Below are 25,499 nucleotides of genomic sequence, written 5' to 3'. Positions count from 1 at the left end.
GAAAGATAAAAATTGCACATGCATTTCATTTTCAGTTTAGAATTAATTTTGATTAGGAAAAACATAATAAGGATTAAGCAGCAGGTAACGCCTATATAAGCCTTCTCATTTTCAGCTTAAATTGATTTATGTTTAACTCGTGCTGTTAATCCAAGACAACGGTGGAGCTCAATCTCATTCTTCAGTTTAGAATCGTAACAGAAACACATGTTAGGTGTACAAGTTTGTCATTTATTTAGAATGACGAAAAATGTGGGTCCTAAAAATGCAGAATGAAATTGGCTGGGAGATAAAAACGCATACATGTATTGACTAGAAATGCAATGTATAATAGTATTACACAACATCGTTCTCAATATTGTTACAAAAACAAAAAAATGTGATAATGCAATAATGCGATAAAATACAATATGAATCTTTACTGGAAAAAAAAGTGGTCATAAAACTCCATGAAAAAGTAGGGTAGTAAAGGAAGAAATTTTTTTAGGTTTGAACCATCCGAATTTAACAAAGCAACGGATCAATAAAAGTTGAATAATCAATATGATATGACGATACACTTTTTGCATCTTTTTCTTTTATTTCTGAAGATTGATTTGTTTTATCCCAATGTGTTCAATGAGCTGATAAGTAAAAATAAAATTTACCGCCTCGTAAATGAGCAAACATTTTAATATGGATCATAATAATTTCTCCCACGGCCTTTTTTAATATCTAGAATTATCATTACATTGATATAAGGTATTGTTTAAATTAACCTCGGGAAGAACATATGATAGCAAAAAATAAAAGCATGCAGGTCATGCCTGTTGTTTCCTGCAGACCGTTCACAAAGCGTGCGAGCCTCACCTACAAAATGGATAGCATTTCATGCGAAGCGTTCCGTGTAAACCGTTCACCATTCATGCAAACCGTTCACCGTATCGAGCAAACTATTATCTGCAAAAATTGTTTCTTACCGGTCTGTGCAAGTGGTGCAGTACTACGCTTCAGGGTCTATATTTCCCCTATCGCAGATAAAGTCCAAGCGAATTATTTTCCCTGAATACCAATCAAAATGTAGTATTATTGGCGGTCTTCATCGTGCCTTAAACGGCTTTCACAAATTGGATACGTTGGAAAATTTATGTTTTGTATAATATATTCATAATTTGATCTGTTTATTTGGAGTTTTTTGAGAAATATATTTGGTAAATACATCGACGTTAGTTTTCTTCATGATGCAGTATTGTCATAAAGGAACATTGCATTACATTTAAGAGAAATTTTCATATCCATGTCTTTCTATCAATTAAGGTCTCATTACAAATGAATAGAACTGTTATATTGTACTTATATTTGTAACTGATGTGAGATGTATAAAGGGCTAAAATCCTAACATTGCAAAGAGTTTCCGAATTTTAATGACTACAATTTATGTCAGTCATAAGGTATTAATCTTCATTGATTTGCAAAGTACTGATTTAGAGTTTAAGTTCTACTACTCCTTTGTAAGATTTAAAACAAGCTTGGTTTCTGTTAATGCATGTTCTCATCTGTTTATTGGATTCGAAAAATTGTAACTATTTCTACATGAAATTCTGAAATGATATATAATACCATATTTTAAATATGAAAATGATAGATTCATATCAACAATATATGACATGTTGATAATTTTATTTGCATTAGGCATCTTGGATATGAATTTAACATATATAAATCCCAAGGAATTTTCCGCTCATAAGAACTCGTATTACACATATTTTGTAGATGGCAACTTCCAAGAACGATATACGTAAACCATTGCTTGTAGTGAATAATTACATCTCCTCAGAGATAAGTGTTCTCCTTCAAACAATTTATTCTAATATACAATTATATATGACAGTGTGTGACAATAAAAAAGTCTGATGATCAAAATGCTTACGTTTTACTAGTATCGTTTCGTACCGGTCCGTGCAAGTGGTGAAGTAATACGCTTCAGGGTCTATATTTCCCTTATCGTAGATAAAGGTCAAGATAATTATTTTTTCCGAATACTAATCAAACTTCCCCATAGTGAAATTTCAAACTGCAGTATAATTCATGGTCTTCATCGTGCCTTAAACGGCTTTTACAAATTGGATACGTTGTGACATCCATCTTGTGTATACTACATTCATAATTTGATCTGTTTATTTGGAGTTATCTAAGAAATATATGTGGTAAATATATCGACGTTAGTCTTCTTTATGATGCATATTCTCATAAGGGAACATTACATTACATTCAAGCAATATTTTCATATGCATGTCTTTCTACCGGTTAAGATTCCATTGCAAATCAAGAAATATATTTTACTTGTATCTGTGACTGTTGTGAGATGTACCAAGGGTTAAAACCCTAAAATTGCAAACATTTTCCGAATTTTGATGATTACACTTTATGTCAGTCACGTGGTATGAAATCTTTGATTTGTGATATACTGCTTTAAAAATTAAGTTACGTTACTCCTTTGTACGATTTCATACAAGCATATGTTCTGTTAATGGATGTTCTCATCATGTTGTTGGATTCGAAAAATTGTAATTGTTTCTACATGGGATTCTGAAATGATATATAATACCGTATTTAAAATATGATAAAGATAGAGTAGTATTAACAACTTATGACATTTTTGATAATGTTATTTGCATTAGGCATCTTGCATATGAATTTAATATATATAAGTTCCAAAGAATTGTATGCAATATTTTCATATGGATGTTTTTTTATTACTTAAAGTTTAATTACAAGTGGAGAGATATATTGTACAGATATTTGTGACTGTTGTGAAATGTACAGCGGGCTAAAATCCTAAACTTGCAAAGTTTTTCAGGATTTTTATGATTACACTTGATGTCAGTCATGTGGTATTGATCTTCATTGGTTTGTAAAGTATTGTTTTTGTGTTTAAGTTACGCTACTCTTTTGTAAGATTTCATACAACCTTAGTTTCTGTTAATGGATTTTCTCATCTGATTATTGGATTCGAAAAATTGTAACTGTTTCTAAACGAAATTCTAAAAGGATATATGGATGATGTATCATACCGTATTTAAAATATGAAAATGAGGAAGATAGAGTCAAATGAACAACTTATGACATTTTTGATAATTTTATTTGCATTAGTCATCTTGCATATACATCTAACATATATAACTCCCAAAGAATTTTCTGCTCATGAGTACTCGTAATACTGATATTTTGTAGATGGCAACTTCCAAGAACAATACACGTAAACCATTGCTTGTAGTGAATGATTACATCTCCTCAGAGGTAAGTGTTATACTTCCAAGATTTTATTCTAATATACAAGTATATATCACAGTGTCTGACAATAAAAAGTCTGATGATCAAAATGCTTACGTTTTACTAGTATTGTCAATTAAAACTTTATAAACATAAACGTTCACTTTTTTCATATGTTGAATGGATATATCCCAGTGAACTGGGTATAAAGGACATTACATGGTTTTCTAAATTTGATCGCGGTAGCTCAGTGGTAGAGCGTTCACTGCTCAACTGAGAGGTGATGAGTTCGAGCCCCGTTCGTGTCATCACCGACTCAAACCTAACACGTTAAAATAGGTAGTAATTGCTCCTTCACCAAACGTTCGGCAGTGAGAAGTGTATTTCGGATATGACTTTGAGAACGGAGGTATCGTGTTGCGACAGGCGTTGACACGATAAAGCACCCTTACTGCTACGACCCTAAACGTTAAGCATATGTCTAACTTTGTGTTATTTCACTTACGGCCGGTGACGTCTCAGTATGAGTGAAGAATTATCGATGGGGCGTAAAAAAAAAAAAAACACCAATCACTTTTTTTTTTCGTCTGCTTCATGTTTGATAGTTTAATGAAGACAGATGTTCACGGAAAACAACACAACTTTTTTGGCAAACGATATTACTTCAGTTTCTCCATCGTTACCTTTCCGTATTTGTGTAACAATATTTAATTTTTATATGCATATTGTTTGATATGATATTAATTCATTCAATACCTGGAAACATGTTCTGCAAAGGATAAATTTTAATCCGAGGCAGGCTACTGACAAATCAATTGATGCTGTAGGGGTTTCAACGGTCTAGTTTAAAGTCAGAATACCGCAAATTCTACAGTCGTTCTAATAATTTAATTTGAAAATACCCACTGCCATTGGGTCAAATGTTGTCTGAAATTGTTCATACCAGTTGGTTAGCCGTTCTTTACACATTGACTTTTAGTACGGATTTTTCCGATTATCTGATCAAGGTACATGGCTCACATCTGGAGTTGTTTGTCAAAAGGAGATATTTTCTCCTCCTCCGCACCTGATCTCAACTCTGGTATGATTGGGGTCCGCATTTGCCATTGATTTGGTATTGTTTAAAGGATCTACCACATTAATCATTGTTCATTTACTAATATTCACAATCGCGAGCGTGATGAAGAAATAGCAACAACCTGCACAGTGTTAAGTTTTGACTGTTAGGTTTTGACTGTTATATTATCATTTTTGACAAATTTTCAAACATCTTGAAAAGGTCTTGTTCTCTCGTTTAAAATCATTTTGAATTTTCGTGCATATATTTTTACATTTTGAATAAGATGAATATTGTCAACGCCCCATCATTACTCATGTATGGTATTTGTGTCTTTCAACGGGTGTTATAATTATGTTATTTGCGAATACAAGCTATCACTAGGTCGAATCCCTTTTGTTATGTTTCATAACAATTGTTATACTATTGTTTTCACATCGATTTGTTCTACGGTTTACTCCGTTTGCCTGATATAGATAGAGGGCTAGCAGATAATGCATTATCCACCTAGGTACTTAATCCAAATTCTGGTATTTCTAGATTGATGACTTTTTCCTTCTTAGGCATGAAAAGTTTAGACGTGTGCGGTTTTTAACAGTGTCATTTTGGAGGGTTAAACGTGATTTTGTTCTGTATATGCATATATCATTGAGATCTCTTTTACCTTTAGACCCAGAGAAATTCAATGCTATATTATCAATATGACAAAATAAAGGATGGCTAAAAGAATTTTCTACATAAAACAGATAATCTGCAGTCGATGTTCAACAGTTATATCAACTGTGAATAATAATCCGCACAAAACCTATTTCACAATTGGTACACTATATTTAGAAGTGAGTATATAAAGAAATCGTTATAGGATAAATTTATAGTTGCTTAATCAACTAATTGAACATCTCAAACAAGCTTGGTAATTGTAATATTTCAACTTGTCAGATAAAATACATAGAAAATCAAATCTAAGATGTGCTGTTTATCGCATAGCAATTACATTTGAACTTTCAACTTGGTTTATCACCAGTTTATTTTTAAGTAGATAAGCGAAAATAGCAGATATATTTCTCTTGCATTGAGGATACCTTTTTAATTCTTTACATAAACTTAGCTATACTCTCCATTTTTATAAGAATATAAAATACTATTCGAAGGAACTGATTTTTTTCATGTCCCAAAGCTTTGTTATTTTTTTGGCAATTAACAATGGAATACATATTGTTGGTTGAAACTTGTCATTTATAAATAACAATTGAAGAAGTTGACAACTTATTTACAACCCCTATAATAGGGAGATGCACGGGTATCAAAACTACAACTCAGACAGCTTAAACAAGAATGACATTGTGATCTCCCTAATTTTCATAAATCTCGATAAAGACAAACATGATAAAATAGAAAAATGAATTAGCACCTAATAAATTTGCCACACAACACAAATATAGTAGCAGGTACAAATCAATCCGTAAAAACTCATAAACAGTAAGGTGAAATGGCACATATTACATTTGAATTAAGGTGGTAAGATTGGGGTGGTGGGGGGCAAATTTTCTTCTATAATCACATAAACATTAATGCTTTCTTTGACTTGGACAGCTACAAATAAATACAGGATCACATGACACTTAATCATTATTTCATTGGCTGCTGATGAGAGGGATAAAAATATATCTCCCAATCAGCTAAAATCATTGTTTATGATTACCGATGACATGACGTGTAAAATAGATACATGTCCTTCACTTGTGATCAAGAAACTAAACAAGATGATTACATAACACAGACTACATAAGATGATACATGTATGTAACTCATATAGTCATGACCAGACAAATTCTCCAAGTGTTAAAAATGATCACATAAAACATATTATTTGAAAAATAATATTTCATCTTCTATATGATAACTTGATTTATCTCCGGTTTATTTTTAAGTAGATAAGCGAAAATAGCAGTTATGTTTATCTTGCATTCAGAATGCCTTTTTAATTCTTTACATAAACGTATTATTCTATACGGTAATTTGATGTGATATTAGTGGGACGATACTTTGAAAAAGACAAATTAAAAAACAATTTCACTTAATACTTTTATTCGGCAGATAACTATGGAGGACAATGCACATATATCATTGACTGTAATGAGAGATCAAATCTACTCGGATGTAAATGTTCTATTCAATAACTTTTTGTGACAGAAGGAATTTCTTTTATTAATGTATTTTGATTATACTTGCGTGTAATTTAGTCAAATATAATTGTTCTGGAAACAATATCACATTCTTGCCCTCTGATAACAGACACTACACATTCTGGGATGTGAATACAGTACTAGCAACGATGGTCTTGTCCTTTTATCGTAATATACTGTTATCATTATATGTAACTGTAACAGTTGAATGAACGGTGAACTGATGCCTTGATCAAACTACACCCCCTCCTTGCCACACAAATTAATGAGGCCGACATGGACACAATATTCCATATTGTAAAGTCTGGAGAATATGCATCAACTCAACCAAAACTTTCGAAAAAAAAAAACCAGCAAAAAAGTGATAATGTATTCAAAATAAAAGGTCACCCTGAATATTCATAATTTTATAAGTATCTCGGTATATTGTTTGATGATTTTTTTTTACATGGAAGAAGAAAAGCGAAAATCTTTAGAAATCTGGTGGACCTGCATTAGGAGATATTGCATTCAAAATAGATAATAATAAATCAGTAGTATTCAGGCCATCTGAGAAAACGTATTTAAAGACCCATCTCATGACCGTACGGTCAGTGAAAATGTAGGCGGAGTCTAATCTAAACAGATGTTATTTACCTGGAGTGACCAGGGTCTACCAAGGTGTTAATTGCTTTATACCATGATACTCAAAGAAATACACAGAGACAGAACATGATAGAAATCTACCTGTCTGTGCTTTTTATTTATATAGTTTTGAGATACACAGGATCTGTCTCAGGGACCTCTCCAGAATGTCTGTGGTCATAGTGTATGGATAATGGTTGTATTCATATGGGTAGCTGACACACATTCTCCACACAGCGTCTCTCTCTGTATCTCTGTCTCTGTCTGTCTCTCTCTCTCTCTCTCTCTCTCTCTCTCTCTCTCTCTCTCTCTCTCTCTCTCTCTCTCTCAGTCATTATTGACTCAATTATTAATTTATGTTATAAATATAGAGGTATAATAAATTGATGACATAAATTATTTCAATAAGTTACAAGTTTTAGATATTATTGTGTTAATTATTTTTTGATTTCTGATAGTGTAATTCATAATACATGTACATGTATATAGAGGGGAAACAATTACAATTATATTGAATTTGCATTGTTCCGGGGTCTTTTTAAAAACAGTTGAATTACCAGAAAATAGCAGTTGTGGATAGGTCAATGCTATCAAAACTCAGGTATACTGGGCCTCCTCAAGATCTAAAGAATCCCTGTAGATATTGTCTGTTATTGTTATCCAAACACCTCTCTGTGAAAGTTTTACATGTACGACTATTTAATTGTACAATTACTTATCTGTACAATTGTTTTGCTGTACAATTATTTACCTGTAAACTGTATTATTATCTATCTGTACAATTATTTAACTGTACAATAATTTACTTTTACATTCATTTACCTGTATAATTATTAACTTGCAAAGTTTATGAATTTGAACAGATGCTGAATTTTTCTATAATTCTAAATGAGTTACTTATTTCACCAAAGCATTTTCTGCTACCTTTCAGGGTATATATATTCTCGTTTTCTAGGAGTCTGCGTTTGCGTTATTCGTAATTTCTTAATTTGATGTTCTTTATAAGAATTATGAAATTGATCACTTTTTCATCTTCATTCTTTCACATTCCGAATCACGTTAAGGTTTGATTTGATAAAGAATCTCCCTTTGCAATTAACAAGAGTGTTGTGCTTTGGTGACGTTTCTGTATCAGGGAAAGATTTTCGAATGGAGATAAAACAAGATTCAAATACATCCATCAAGGAAACCTAACGTCACAAACAAGCGCTGATACATCTCCAGCATTACGTTTTCATGCTTGCAGCTACAGAATCAAGAGAAAATGGCTTCTTAAAGTTAAATGATTGATTTCGAAATCCCTCGCAAAAGTTAGAAAAGACTCCGAAACAGGATATAATACTGAGAGGTCTATTTATTTCAGAAACATATTTCCCAATTTTTTCTTCATTAAACTACATTTCTTCAATGACCTTTGCCTTCATTTTAAAATAAATCCACACAATGAATTATTGCTACCCTTGCACGTAGTTGACAGGACTCGACTTGAAACCATCCCATATACCCAGGTTATTTATATCCTATACACTGTTATCTTAACTCGGTGATATTTCTATTGCAGCCGAAAACAGAATGCAAATCAGATGTTTTCTCCTATACCGACACAGCTGCAAAGAAACAGAAAAATAGGAGGAATTATGTCATAGCACTAATTGTTGTGCTAATAATCATCATCGGCATACTGTCATCCATTCTCATTCTACAGAACGTGGAACAGGAACACAGAGAAAGGGGTATCACAATTTGCATGTAAAGCATTATATCTATACTACACACACAACGATGTATCTTTCCCAAAACTTCATCTGTAATATTTTCATTACAATCTCATTTTACTTATTGGAAATTCCAAAATAAATATCCAATTATTAAACTTCAACAAATGTGAAATATGTTTATAAACACGTATTGTGTATGATTTACTGAATTTCCTTTACCTACTTATGTTATATTCCTTTCAATGAAACATCAAAATAGAAAACCCTAACCATAAACAGCAAATGTTAGAAGTAATTTTGTCGTAATATTATCCATTTGCAGAGTACACTTACCCCAAAAATACACGAAACATGTTCCATAATTATTTAGGCAGAATAGTGTACATATGTACTCTCTTTATTCTTTACAGTTGAACAAAATTTTTTTTTTAAAAAATCCCTTTTTATCCATTACCAATTCATAAGTCTTTTGGTAAACTTCGAGTGAAGTTTATATGTTTATTGGTTACCTTATAATGAAAGTTAACAGTGAATGAATGCGTAGTGTACAACGATTCATAATGTGACAGGTAAATAGTGCCTCAACAGTTATAAAAGCAAAAGTGAGAAAATTTTGCCACTTAACTGCTTATCCGAAAATTATGCCACACTTATTACGGATAGCATTTATACACTTTTAAACCTCAGAAAGCGGGTTATCTCAAGTTCAATGGTGGTAAATGCATACATTTAGTTTTTGCAATTCAAAAGAGGATAAATTGTAGCTTCAATGCAGCATTCAAAATATGTATCTGTATTACTATATAAAATACATGGAACTAATGTCCTTCATAATGGTATCAAACACACTTGTGCAAACGTTGTGTCTAAAGATCACATACTGACGAACGAAAAAGCAGATACAGTCCACAACTCGGTTATTAGTGATCACTCATAACGTACAACATTTGATCAAAGCATGTATAAGATATGATGTTAAATGTATTTATTAACTGATAACATTAATGATTGGTAAACACGGATCTAAAAGGATTTTGCAACATTTTATCAATAAACTGAAGTTGCGAGAGAAAGAATGCTTTTAAACAGTTTTTATTCTTTGCATTTTTCTGTTTATTGACTTATTTATTTTGTTATCAACTTATTTATATATTATATATTTATCAGCACAAACAAATCAAAGACAGTTGGTTTGCCCTAACAAGCCTTTCAGTACTATTGACATCAAATCACGAGACACTAGTGGTAAGTCAAACCAAAAGAGCAATGGTCTATTTGTACCATACAATGCTAACATGGGTTTTATTTTAATAGAGCAACGCAAAAAACGTCTCAATATCATTTGTACTATAAACAATGTACCACATTTTTAATATCAATGATGTTGTATACAGAGTGCAATATGAAATTCTAGATTCTGTATTTTTGGCAGAAAATATCCACCGGAGATACCTGATTTGTTTCTCTAGTAATCATGACAATGCTCCAAAAACAGACAAGTCGGTCTACATTGTGGCGGAGAGAGATTTTGAGCTGAACATTTTTAAGAAAGACTTAGACTCCACTTCCACTTACATCGAAGTTAACACAAAGATGGCGAAGGTCAAAAAGATGAATGTTCCGTATACGATGATGCTGTCGTATTTTAAGGCAGAAAAAAAGGCTATACTTATAGAAACCACACTTGACGCTGCCGTCATTATTATTGATAATTACAAATTATCTTCTGACAGCACCATGGTTTTGCCAGTGAAACACCTATCCGACACCTATATAATATCAAGTGTTGAGTATTTCAATAGAAAATACCATAGGGTTCAGTTTGCAATAGCCGCCTTAAATAACTCTACAGAAGTTAGAATTATATTCCGTATTGAACACAATTTAACACTTTCTGTTGATGGGGTTGAGTATCAGGATGGCAGTGAAATGGTTATTGCTTTGAATGAGCTTGAGACGTATCAGATCAGGCATAATGCTGATTTATCTGGAACATTCATAAAAGCTTCGTCTAATATTGCTGTGTTTTCAGGAAATAGTTGTCAAAAAATAGCTTTCAAAAACAGAAATAATTCTGGAGCCTGCAGTCAACTTGTTGAACAAATCCCACCTGTTGATAGATTGGATAATACGTATATTGCCCCGCCAAACATAAACAGGTACGGAACAATTCTGAAAGTTGTGTCGCCTTTTAAAAGCAGGGTGACATATCGTGTTGGCAATAAGAAAACAAGAGTGTCTTTAGTTCCACAAGGATACTTTGAATTCTCTATCACTGAAAACGAAGTTGCTGTTATTGAATCAGAACGACCCGTTCTTTTAACCAGTTTTGCCACTGGATCAGACACGTCAGGCGATCCTTATATGATAACCATACCCGGTGTCACGCAGTACCTTAACAAATATACAGTTATCACTCCTAGCAATTTTACAAGTAATTATATTGTTTTAATAATTGAAGAAAGTTCGTTACCTCACCTTAACTTAAACAAACGAGGCTTAACTGAGTATATAAGGACATTTCATACTCCCGTGACAGTAGGAAAAGTTCGGTACATTGTTTTGGGGGTACATGTGTCGGATGGCACTATTAACGTCAAGACAACGAACAACGCAGTCTTTGGCTTACTGGTATATGGTCATAGAAAGAACGACGGTCATGGATTTGCAGGAAATGTCGTGCTACCGGACACATGCGTCCCATGATCACCACATCCATATTGATTTTTTTTCAACTTGTTGATTAAACCATGAAAATCTCATATATAAATATATTGTATACGGAAAAAAACATCTCTATGTACTGCCTTTGCCATGCCACATACAGTCCATTAAATATTTCAATACATACTTTATTAGTTTTCCTTTTCTTTTTACCTGAATAAAATTGATAATATTGTATATGATACACTGTTGCTGATATCAAATGCGACGGTAGAGCACCATGTGAAATGTACACAGGAGAAACGATCATCTATTTGTAATACAATTGTAATATCACACAGAATTCCAATTGCTAAATATATTGTTATGAATAAACTTTGTTTCCACGTGAACAATTTGAAACTATCAATAATATCGGTAAAAACATTAATCACTTGATTACAGCTCCTCATAGCATAGCCTACTTTAGAAGTTACACCTCTTCAAACACAATGAGGTAGGTTTTACGGGCACTTATCTATCTTCACTTTGTTAATCAAAATGTAAGATGAGTTTTCTTTGTTGATTGATATGAATTATTTCTTAATCAGAAATCGCATGCTATTAGATATCTATTCGCGGTCAGCCGGGTAAAGATATACCTTTGAATATAGAATCTGTTGATACCCAGGGTGTATAAGAGACCCTATAGGAATCTTTCTTTTTTTTTTGAAATATAGATATAGCAGTGTCATAATATGCTATCAAATGTAGATATCAGTGTTATTTGTCAATAATTTTCGAAATATGGAAAAATCATTGACATGAAATTGATTTGGAAAATACTTTATGAAATGTAGCATAGCATCGTCATAACATTGTTTTGGTAAATAATTTATGAAATCTAAGCATAGCATTGTCATAACATTGTTTTTTGGTAAATACTTTATGAAATGTAAGCATAGCATTGTCATAACATTGTTTTGATCAATATTTTATGAAATGAAGATATCAGTGTTATTTGTAAATAATTTTCGAAATATGGATATATCATTGGCATGACATTGTTTTGGTAAATATTCTATGAAATGTAAATATAGTATCGTAATAAAAGTGTTTTTATCAATATTTTATGAATTGTAGTTAAAATTGTTTTTGTAAACGTTTTATGAATTGTAATTAAAATGTTTTTGTTAACGTTTTATGAATTGTAATTAAAATGTTTTTGTAAATATCTTATGAATTGTAGTTTAAGGTGTTTTGGTAGTCACAACAGTGTTTTGGTAAATATTCTATGAATTGTTGTTAAAAGAGTTTTGGCAAATATATTATGAAATGTAACTATATCATTCTCACATCAGTGGTTTATTGTTTACAAGCGATTTCTTTTTCCTTTTGCTTTCTGTGTTGTTGTTTTGTTTTTTTTATTTTGAATGCCATTTTTTCTGCATGTATACCACACCATATAAACTTCTTGACTTGAAAGTGCTATGTCTAACATGGATTGTATTGTAACACTGGGGGTTATTTTTGTACACCTTTTCTAAGAGAAACGTGCTTGATAGGATCTCCTCTTTGGTTGTATTGCTTGTATATTGCCATTTCAATAAATAGCGATTTACATATGATTAGCGGTTTTCATTATTACGCATTCATTAGTCGTTGTTAAGGGGATGTGAAATCTATATTAGGCTTACAGAACAAATAAAATTCTGAGTTAGGTGTATTACATAATACGATATTATTGGTAAATACTATCTTTTTCGAACAACAAATTATGTTTTTAAACAAATACTTCTTCCTTTACGGTATTGATACAACCCGCATAAGTTCGCACTCTTTCACGAGCCTAAGGAGGACGCCATCTGATAATCAGTAATATAAACTTAACATCAAACCAATTCAACATTTTAAAAAAAACTTAGATATGATAGTCAGATGGGTTAACAGGAACGTTTTAAATGTATCCTATATATCCGGGTTCTTTTTTCTTTTTATTATTAAGTATAAATCGCCATAGTCCTGAATTAGTTGAATAATCAGTTGTGCAATAATACACTATTTGGGTTTTGTCTGGGTATTGACAGAAAAATCATTCGGATAAGAGAGATCATGGATTATTCTGAATTTTCCTGGCGCAGACTCTGGAGCAAAGCGTAAAAGGGATGATATAGAAGGTGCAAAGGATGGGCATAGAAAACAACAAGCAATATCATTATTGTTTGGAATCCTTTAAATGTTACATGTTTTATGTTTTAAGGCTGAACTATGGTTGTTTGTTATGGCAGAGATAGGAGTTGGATTGCAACCGAAGGAAACTCTTTATCCCATTTACGAAATCAGACCCTAAGTCTGCGCTGTAGCCATTGTATTTCCTATTTAGTACGTCTTGTTATACTGGAATTGATAACTCTGAGTTTGGAATGGGAATGATCACTCATATTCTGCATTATGTCCCCTTTACTAAGATTACTTTATTCTGTCACATACTTACTGGGAGTGATGGCGTGCTACTTTAATTAAGCTTCTTGGGGGGGGGGGTCAGATTCGGTAACAGAAAGACGTTATTTTGTTTCTATCAATAAAATTTGTGTCTACTGGCTCATGTTCTTTGGAAATTAACAGTTGTGAGATAAAGGATGATATTGTGTTCAATAACTCATGATCTAATTGGAATGAGATATGTGCTCGGTGACGGTGTCTCAATAGGTTCTCTCTCAATGTTTGATGTAGGCACTGATACATCAGATGAGGTTGCCCTTTGCGGGTTTACAATATTGAAGTCCATGTTGTCCTTGGAAACCGTGGATTAGTGTATGCAATATACATATGCAAGGTTGTATTGACGAACTAGATCATTATAATGGCCATAGAATTTGCGAAATGCTGACTTCAATCGAGACTGTTGAAATCCCTGTACCATCAACTTGTTTGTGAAAGAAATGTATGAAAGATATTAATACATATGTATCTTCCATATCACGTGACATAGTTATGCGGATGAATATTGAATTCGTCTTCTTAATCATGACAACAAGATGTTCAACATCCTCGAGATTTCGGCTTTTAAACGAAGCTAATGAAAATAAGAAAGCAATGATGAAAATAGTCAATCATCTTAAATTACTGAGAAAATCATGTGATTTAGTCAATAAACCCTCGCCCAAATGTCTAATGAACTTGATATATATCTTTCTAATTTTATGGCATCTCTAACTTTCTACTAGTAAATTCTTTCCACTCCCTCTTCAAAAGTCCACATGGTCTCTGATGTAATTAAATCGAGGTGAGCTACTGACAAACAAGTTGATGGTACAGGGATTTCAACAGTCTCGATTGAAGTCAGCATTTCGCAAATTCTATGGTCGTTATAACGATCTAGTTCGTCAATACAACCTCGCATTGGGTCAAATGCTGTCTGACGTGTTTCATACCGATAGTTAAGCCGTTCTTGGCAAACTGATTTGACTGCGGATAACTCCGTTTACCTGATCAGGATATGGGGTTCACGACGGGTGTGACCGGTCAACAGGGGATGCTTACTCCTCCTAGGCACTTGATCCCACCTCTGGTGTGTCCAGGGGTCCGTGTTTGCCCAACTATCTATTTATCTGCTTGGTTAGTTTTTATTATTATTTTTGTATATAGGAATAATTTGTCTTGTTGCACTTACTTCAAGTTAATTTTTCTTTCAAATTAATATATTTCCATACAAAATTGTTTATCGGAACTTTCTGTATAATGCAAAAACCAACCTGTGTATAACTTAATAAAATACTTATATATACGCAAATTTTATGGTTCTTTTTTTCTTAATAAAGGTCAGCTAATCCGGGTATTTGAATTTGATATTTGTACAGACGGTGTGGAAATTGGAGGGGATAATTGAAATATGACAAAGGGGAGTGTATAAGCTTTTTCGCTCAGAAATGAATACATTTTCCTCCAATGTAGAATCGTAACAGAAAGACATGTTAGGTGTAAAAGTTTGTCATTTATATAAAATGACGAAAAATCTGGGTCCTAAAAATACAGAATGAAATTCACAGGGAGATAAAAACGCATACATGTATTGACTAGAAATGCAATGTATAATTGTATTACACAACATCGTTCTCAATATTGTTACAAAAACAAAAACAAGTGCAATAATGCGATAAAATACAATGTGAATCTTTACTGGAAGTAAAAGTGGTCAAAAAAGTCCATGAAAAAGTAGGGTAGTAAAGGAAACAAAACCTAGATTTGAACCATCCAAATTTAACAGACCAACGGATCAATAAAGGTTGAATAGTCAATATGACATGACGATACATTTTTGCATCTTTTTCTTTCATTTTCGAAGATTCATCTGTTTTATCTCAGTGTGGTCAATGAGCTGATAAGTAAAAAAAAATACTGCCATCTAAATGAGCAAACATTTTAATATGGATCATAATAATTTCTTTCTCAGTCTTTTTTAATATCTAGAATTACCATTACATTGATATAAGGTCTTGTTTAAACTAACCCTAGGAAGAACATATGATGCCGGAAAATCAAAGCATGCAGGCCATGCCTGTTGTTTCCTGCATACCGTTCACAAAGCGTGCAGGCCACACCTACAAAATGGATAGCATCTCATGCGAAGGGTTCCGTGTAAACCGTTCACCATTCCATGCAAACCGTTCACCGTATCGAGCAAACTATTATCTGCAAAAATCGTTTCTTACCGGTCCGTGTAAGTGGTGCAGTACTACGCTTCAGGGTCTATATTTCCCCTATCGCAGATAAAGGCCAAGCGCATTATTTTTCCTGAATACTAATGAAAATACAGTATTATTGGCGGTCTTCATTGTGCCTTAAACGGCTTTTACAAATTGGATACTTTGAAAAATTCATGTTGTGTATAATATATTCATAATTTGATCTGTTTATTTTTAGTTATCTAAGAAATATATGTGGTAAATACATCGACGTTAGTCTTCTTTATGATGCAGTATTCTCCTAAGGTAACATTGCATTACATTTAAGCAATACCTTCATATCCATGTCTTTCTATCGGTGAAGGTCTCATTATAAATATATAGTTATTTTGCACTTATATTTGTGACTGATGTGAGATGTACACAGGGTTGAAATCCTAGCATTGCGAAGAATTTCCGAATTTTAATGACTACAAATTATGTCAGTCATAAAGTATTAATCTTCATTGATTTGTAAAGTACCGATTTAAAGTTTAAGCTCTGCTACTCCTTTGCAAGATTTCATACAAGCTTAGTTTTTAATAATGCATGTTCTAATCTATTTATTGGACTCAAAAATTGTAACTATTTCTATATGAAACTCTGAAATGATATATGATACCGTATTTAAAATATGAAAATGATAGAGTCATATTAACAATGCGTGACATTTTGATAATTTTATTTGCATTAGGCATCTTGCATATGAATTTAACATCTATAACTTCCAAAGAATTTTCCGCTCATAAGTACTCGTAATACTGATATTTTATAGATGGCAACTCCCAAGAACAATGCACGTAAACCATTGCTTGTACTGAATGATTACATCCCCTCAGAGGTAAGTGTTCTCCTTCAGACAATTTATCCTAATATACAATTATATCTCACAGTGTGTGACAATAAAAAGTCTGATGATCAAAATGCTTACGTTTTACTAGTATCGTTTCGTACCGGTCCGTGCAAGTGGTGAAGTACTACGCTTCAGAGTTTGTATTTCCCTTACTGTAGATAAAGGTGAAGAGAATTATTTTTTCCGGAATACTAATCAAACTTCCCCGAAGTGAAATTTCAAAATGCAGTATAATTGGTGGTCTTCATCGCGCCATAAACGACTTTTACAAATCGGATACGCTGGGAAATCTATGTTGTGTATAATATATTCATAATTTGATCTGTTTATTTGGAGTTTTCTAAGAAATATATGTGGTAAATACATCGATGTTAGTCTTCTTTATGATGCATATTCTCATAAGGGAACATTACATTGCATTTAAGCAATATTTTCATATGCATGTCTTTCTACCGGTTACGATTTCATTACAAATCAAGAAATATATTTTACTTGTATCTGTGACTGTTGTGAGATGTACCAAGGGTTAAAACCCTAAAATTGCAAACATTTTCCGAATTTTGATGATTACACTTTATGTCAGTCACGTGGTATGAAATCTTTGATTTATGAAATACTGCTTTAAAATTTAAGTTACGTTACTCCTTTGTACGATTTCATACAAGATTATGTTCTGTTAATGGATGTTCTCATCATGTTGTTGGATTCGAAAAATTGTAATTGTTTCTACATGGGATTCTGAAATGATATATGGATGATATATAATACCGTATTTAAAATATGATAAAGATAGAGTAGTATTAACAACTTATGACATTTTTGATAATGTTATTTGCATTAGGCATCTTGCATATGAATTTAATATATATAAGTTCCAAAGAATTGTATGCAATATTTTCATATGGATGTTTTTTTATTACTTAAAGTTTTATTACAAGTGGAGAGATATATTGTACAGATATTTGTGACTGTTGTGAAATGTACAGCGGGCTAAAATCTTAAACTTGCAAAGTTTTTCAGAATTTTTATGATTACACTTGATGTCAGTCATGTGGTATTGATCTTCATTGGTTTGTAAAGTATTGTCTTTGTGTTTAAGTTACGCTACTCCTTTGTAAGATTTCATACAACCTTAGTTTCTCTTAATGGATTTTTTCATCTGATTATTGGATTCGAAAAATTGTAACTGTTTCTAAACGAAATTCTAAAAGGATGTATGGATGATGTATCATACCGTATTTAAAATATGAAAATGAGGAAGATAGATTCAAATGAACAACTTATGACATTTTTGATAATTTTATTTGCATTAGTCATCTTGCATATACATTTAAAATATATAACTCCCAAATAATTTTCTGCTCATGAGTACTCGTAATACTGATATTTTGTAGATGGCAACTTCCAAGAACAATACACGTAAACCATTGCTTGTAGTGAATGATTACATCTCCTCAGAGGTAAGTGTTCTACTTCCAAGATTTTATTCTAATATACAAGTATATATCACAGTGTGTGACAATAAAAAGTCTGATGATCAAAATGCTTACATTTTACTAGTATTGTCAATTAAAACTTTATAAACATAAACGTTCACTTTTTTCATATGTTGAATGGATATATCCCAGTGAACTGGATACAAAGTACATTACACGGTTTTCTAAATTTGATCGCGGTAGCTCAGTGGTAGAGCGTTCACTGCTCAACTGAGAGGTGATGAGTTCGAGCCCCGTTCGTGTCATCACCGACTCAAACTTAACACGTTAAAATAGATAGTAATTGCTCCTTCACCAAACGTTCGGCAGTGAGAAGTGTATTTCGGATATGACTTTGAGAACGGAGGTATCGTGTTGCGACAGGCGTTGACACGATAAAGCACCCTTACTGCTACGACCCTAAACGTTAAGCATATGTCTAACTTTGTGTTATTTCACTTACGGCTGGTGACGTCTCAGTATGAATGAAGAATTATCGATGGGACGTAAAAAACAAAAACAAAAAAAAAACAATCAATTTTTTTTTTACGTCTGCTTCATGTTTGATAGTTTATTGAGGACAGATGTTTACGGAAGACGAACAACACAACTTTTTTGGCAAGCGATATTACTTCAGTTTCTCCATCGTTACCTTTCCGTATTTGTGTAACAATATTCAATTTTTATATGCATATTGTTTCATATGATATCAATTGGTTCAATACCTGGAAACATGTTTTGCAAAGGATAAATTTTAAATTCGAGGCAGGCTACTGACAAATAAATTGATGATGTATGGGTTTCAACGATCTAGTTTAAAGTCAGAATACCGCAAATTCTACGGTCGTTCTAATAATTTAATTTGAAAATACCCACTGCCATTGGGTCAAATGTTGTCTGAAATTGTTCATACCAGTTGGTTGGCCGTTCTTTACACATTGATTTTGAGTACGGAATTTTCCAATTATCTGATCAAGGTACATGGCTCACATCTGGTGTTGTTTGTCAAAAGGAGATATTTTCTCCTCCTCCGCACCTGATATCAACTCTGGTATGATTGGGGTCCGCATTTGCCCTTGATTTGGTATTGTTTAAAGGATCTATCACATTAATCATTGTTCATTTACTAATATTCACAATCGCGAGCGTGATGAAGAAATAGCAACAACCTGCATAGTGTTCAGTTTTGACTGTGAGGTTTTGACTGTTATGTCATCATTTTTGACAAATTTTCAAACATCTTGAAAAGGTCTTGTTCTCTAGTTTAAAATCATATTGAATTTTCGTACATATATTTTTACATTTTGAATAAGATGAATATTGTCTACGCCCCATCATTACGCATGTATGGTATTTGTGTCTTTCAACTGATTAGGTACACGAGAGTATAATCTACATATAATCATTTTTTTGAAATCTAGACTACTGACAAATAAGTTGATGTTTCATGGGTTTCAAAAGTCTCCTGTAAAGTCAGCAGTTCGCAAATTTTATGGGCGTTATAATTATGTTATTTGCGAATACAAGCTATCACTAGGTCGAATCCCTTTTGTTATGTTTCATAACAATTGTTAGACTATTGTTTTCACACCGATTTGTACTACGCTTTACTCCGTTTGCCTGATATAGATAGTGGACCAGCAGATAATGCATTATCCACCTAGGTACCTGATCCAACCTCTGGTATTTCTAGATTGATGACTTTTCCCTTTTTATGCATGAAATGTTTAGACGTGTACGGTTTTTTAACACTGTCATATTGGAGGGTTAAATGTTATTTTATTCTGTATATGCATATATCTTTCAGATTTGTTTTACCTTTAGTATGACATTTATATCTCAGAGACATTCAATGCTACATTATCAATATGGAAAATAAAGCATGGCTAAAATAATTTTCTACATAAAACAAATAATGTACAGGCGATGTTCAACAGTTATATCAACTGTGAATAATAATCCGCACAAAACCTATTTCACAATCGGTACACTATGTTTAGAAGTGAATATATAAAGAAATCTGTATAGGGTAATTTTATATTTGCTTTAATCAACTAGTTGAACCTCCCAGACAAGCTTTGTAATTGTAATATTTCAACTTATCAGATAAAGTCAATAGAAATCAAATCTAAGTTGTGCTGTTTATCTCATAGCAATTACATTTGGACGTTTGACTAGGTTTATCACCAGTTTATTTTTGAGTAGATAAGCAAAAATAGCAGTTATATTTATCTTGCATTGATAATGTCTTTTTAATTCTTTACATAAACTTATTTAAGCTCCCCATTTTCATAAGAATATGAAATACTATTCAAAGAAAATGGTTTTCCCATGTCCCGAAGCTTTGTTATTTTTCTTGGCAATTAACGATGGAATACATATTGTTGGTTGAAAATTGTCATTTATTAAGGCCGATTGAAGAAGTTGACAACTTATTTACAACCCTTATGATAGGGAGATACCCGAGTATCAAAACTACAACTCAGACAACCTAGACAAGAATGACATAGGGATCTCCCTAATTTTTATAAATCTCGAAAAAGACAAACATGATAAAATAGAAAAATGAATTGGCACCTAAAAAAAAATTGCCACACAACACAATTATAGTAACAGGTACAAAGCAATCCGTAAAAAACTGATATACAGTAAGATGACGTGGCACACATTACATTTCAATTAAAGTGTTAAGATTGGGGTGGTGGAGGGGAAATTTCCCTCTATAATCACATAAACATTAATACTTCCTTTCACTTGGACAGCTACAACTAAATACATGATCACGTGACACTTAATCATTATTTCATTGGGTGCTGATGAGGGTGGATAAAAATATATCTCCGAATCAGCTAAAATTATTGTTTATGATCACTGATGATCCAAGTGTAGAGGCCAACGACAAGAAGAAGACATAACGTGTAAAATAGATACATGTCCTTCACTTGTGATCAAGAAACTAAACAAGATGATCACATAACACAGGCTACATAACATGATACATGTTTGTACACCATGTAGTCATGACTAGACAAATTAGCCAAGTGTTAACAATGATCACATCAAGCATATTATTTGAAAAATAATATTTCATCTTCTATATGATAACTCGATTTATCACCGGTTTATTTTTAAGTAGATAAGCGAAAATAGCAGTTATGTTTATCTTGCATTGAGAATGTATTTTTAATTCTTGCATAAACGTATTCTTCTATATGGTAACTTGATGTGATATTTGTAGGACGATACTTTGAAAAAGACAAATTAAAAAAACATCTTTGCTTAATACTTTCATTCGGCAGATAAAAATGGAGGGTAATGCACATGTGTCATTGACTGTAATGAGAGATCAAATCTACTCGGGTGTAAATGTTCTATTCAATAACTTTTTGTGACAGAAGGAATTTCTTTTATTTATTTATTTTCATTATACTTGCATGTAATTTAGTCAAATCTAATTGCTCTGAAAACATTTCGATATCACATTGTTACCCTCTGAGATCAGAAATTACGCCTCCCGGGATGTGAATACAGTACAAGCTACGTTGTTCTTGTCCTTTTATCGTAATACTTCATAATTCTATTCTGCAGACAACAACCTGCCAGGGCAATTTACAGATTCCATTGACTGTAATGAACGATCAAATCTATTCAGATGTAAGTATTCATTATATGTAATTGTAACAGTTGGATGAACGGTGAACTTATGGCTTGATCAAATTACACCCCCTCCTCGCCAAACAAATTAATGAGGCCGACAAGGACACAATGTTCAATATTGTAAAGTGTGGAGAATATGCATAAACTCAACCAACACTTCCAACAAAAAACAGCAAAGAAGTGATCATGTATTCAAAATAAAAGGTCGACCTGAATATTCATAATTTTATAAGCATCTCGGTATATTGTTTGATGAATTATTTACATTCAAGACGAACAGCGAAAATCTTTAGAAATCTGGTGGACGTGCATTAAAAGATATTACATTCAAAATAAATACTGATAAATCAGTAGTATTCAGGCCATCTGAGAAAACGTGTTTAAAGACCCATCTCATGACCGTACGGTCAGTGAAAATGTAGGCGGAGCCTAATCTAAATAGATGTTATTTACCTGGAGTGACCAGGGTCTACCAAGGTGTTAATTGTTATATGAAAGGTGAATATAACGAACAGTGATCAATCTCATAACTTCGATAAGCAATACAAAATAGAAAATTGGGTAAACACGGACCCCTGAACACACCAGAGGTGGGATCAGGTGCCTAGGAGGAGTAAGCATATCCCATGACACTTAAAGAAATACACAGAGACAGAACATGGTAGAAATCTACCTGTCTGTGCTTTTTTATAGCTTTGATATACATAGGGACCTCTCCAGAGTATATGTAGTCATAGTGTTTGGATAATGGTTGTATTCCTATTCCATTCTACACACAACCCCCCCCCCTCTCTCTCTCTCTCTCTCTCTCTCTCTCTCTCTCGCTCTCTCTCTCTCTCTCTCTCTCTCTCTCGCTCTCTCGCTCTCTCTCTCTCTCTCTCTCTCTCTCTCTCTCTCTAAGTCATTCACTCAATGAATAATCTCGGTTATTAATATAGAAGTATCATAAATTGATGACATAAATCATTTCAATAAGTTACAAGATTTAGATATCATTGTGCTAATTATTCTTTCATTTATGTTTGTGTAATTTATAATACATGTACATGTGTATAGAGGGGAAACAATCAAAATTATTTTGAAATTGCATTGTTCAGTGGTCTTTTTAAAAACAATTTAATTGCAAGAAAATATCACTTGTGGACAGGTCAATGGTATCAAAACATCAGGTATACTGGGCGTCCTCAAGATCTAAAGAATGTCTGTAGATACTGGCTGTTATTGTTATCAAAACACCTCTCTGGGTTAGCTCCAGACCACAGAGTCTGCAGATGTCACTAAAAAGGTCATTGCTTAATCTCTCTCTCTCTCTCTCTCTCTCTCTCTCTCTCTCTCTCTCTCTCTCTCGATAAACAGAGAGAGATACAGGGCATTTAACATTCAAACCATTAAAAAGTGAAATTAAAAATATATTTTAAATGTCATGAGTGTTCCAGACGTTATATTTATATCTTTATCACTATTCAATTATCAAAATACACAATTATTTATTTGTACACTTTTTAATTCTACATATAACTACCTCTACAATTATTTGCCTGTACAATCTTTTACTTGTACACTTCTTTACCTGTAGACGTTTTACCTCTGCAATTATTTAACAGCATAATTTTTATTTATACGACTTTTATTTACCTGAACAAGTTTTACATGTACGACTATTTAATTGTACAATTACTTAACTGTACAATTGTTTTACTGTACAATCATTTACCTGTACAGTTATTTAACTGTATTATTATTTATCTGTACAATTATCTAACTGTACAATTATTTAACTGTACAATCATTTACATTTACATTCATTTACCTGTACAATTATTTAGTTCTTGAATTTATGAATTTGAACAGATGCTGGATTTTTCTATAATTCTAAATGAGTTACTTATTTCACCAAAGCATTTTCTGCTACCTTTCAGGGTATAAATATTCTCGTTCTCCAGGGGCGGCGTTTGCGCTATTCTGAATCTCTTAATTTCATATTTGTTTTTAAAGAATTATGAGATTGATCGCATGTCTATACATTCACTCTTTCACATTCCGAATCACGTTAAGGTTTGGTTTGATAAAGAATCTCCCTTTGCAATCAACCAGAGTGTCATGCATTGGTCATGATTTATGGTATTAAATCCACAGCTGGTAACCTTTCTGTATCAGGGAAAGAGTTTCTAATGGAGATAAAACAAGATTCAAATAAATACATCAAGGAAACCTAACATCACAAAGAAGCGCTGATATATCTCCAGCATTACGGTTTAATGCTTGCAGCTAGAGAATCAAGACAAAATTGTTTCTTAAAGTTAAATGATTGATTTCGAAATCCCTCGCAAAAGTTAGAAAAGACTCCAAAACAGGATATAATACTGAGAGGTCTATTTATTTCAGAAACATATTTCACAATTTTTTCTTCATTAAACTACATTTCTTCAATAACCTTTGCCTTCATTTTAAAATAAATCCACACCATGAATAATTGCTACCGTTGCACGTAGTTGATAGGGCGTGGCTTGAAACTCTAACATATACCCAGGTTATTTATATCCTATACACTTCTATCCTAACTCGGTGATATTTCTATTCCAGCTGAAAACAGAATGCAAATCAGATGTTTTTTCCCATACCGATACAGCTGCAAAGAAAAAGAAAAATAGGAGGAATTATGTTATAGCACTAATTGTTGTGCTAATAATCATCGTCATACTGTCATCCATTCTCATTCTACAGAACGTGGAACAGGAACAAAAGGGAAAGGGTATCACAATTTTGCATGTAAAGCTTTATATATATACTATATACACAACGATTTATTTTTCCCAAAACTTCATCTGTAATATTTTCATTACAATCTCATTTAACTTATTGGAATTTCCAATATAAGTATCCAACTATTAAACCTCAACAAATGTGAAATATGTTTCTAAACACGCATTGTGTATGATTTACTGAACTTCCTTTACCTACTTATGTTACATTCCTTTCAATGAAACATCAAAATAGAAAGCTTTAACCATAAACAGCAAATGTTAGATGTAATTTTGTCGTAGTACTATCCATTTGCAGAGTACACTTACCCCAAAAATACACGAAACATGTTTCATAATTATTTAGGCAGAATAGTGTACTTATGTACTCTTTTTTTCTTTACAGTTGAACAAGAATAAAAAAAAAATCCCATTTTTTATCACTTACCAATTGATAAGTCTTTTGGTAAACGTCGAGTGAAGTTTATATGTTAACTGGTTACCTTATAATGAAAGTTAACAGTGAATGAATGCGTAGTGTACAAAGATTCATAAAGCGAAAGGTAAAT

General features: G+C 32.6%; 3 protein-coding genes across 3 annotated transcripts in view; all 3 read left to right on the top strand.

Moving 5' to 3' along the window:
* Window positions 1–25,499, top strand: part of LOC125662394 (uncharacterized) — a 1,158,266-nt gene that overhangs the window by 704,850 nt on the left and 427,917 nt on the right. The window lies entirely within an intron of this gene.
* On the top strand, window positions 1,994–11,690 carry LOC130049083 (IgGFc-binding protein-like). Its single transcript, XM_056146178.1, has 5 exons — window positions 1,994–2,186; window positions 3,214–3,279; window positions 8,681–8,852; window positions 10,005–10,082; window positions 10,270–11,690. Exons 2-5 carry the CDS (start codon window positions 3,214–3,216, stop codon window positions 11,541–11,543), a joined length of 1,590 nt encoding a protein of 529 aa, XP_056002153.1. The 5' UTR covers window positions 1,994–2,186; the 3' UTR covers window positions 11,544–11,690.
* Window positions 17,235–25,350, top strand: LOC130049698 (uncharacterized). The gene is made up of 5 exons (XM_056147630.1): window positions 17,235–17,413; window positions 18,452–18,517; window positions 22,121–22,186; window positions 24,773–24,941; window positions 25,337–25,350. The coding sequence occupies exons 2-5, from the start codon at window positions 18,452–18,454 to the stop codon at window positions 25,348–25,350; spliced, it is 315 nt and encodes a 104-aa protein (XP_056003605.1). The 5' UTR covers window positions 17,235–17,413.

This window comes from Ostrea edulis, chromosome 8 (assembly GCF_947568905.1).
Source record: "Ostrea edulis chromosome 8, xbOstEdul1.1, whole genome shotgun sequence".
In the NCBI taxonomy this organism is placed as follows: domain Eukaryota; kingdom Metazoa; phylum Mollusca; class Bivalvia; order Ostreida; family Ostreidae; genus Ostrea; species Ostrea edulis.
The sequence above is the reverse complement of the archived record's forward strand: the minus strand, read 5'-3'. Positions and strand labels throughout refer to the sequence as shown.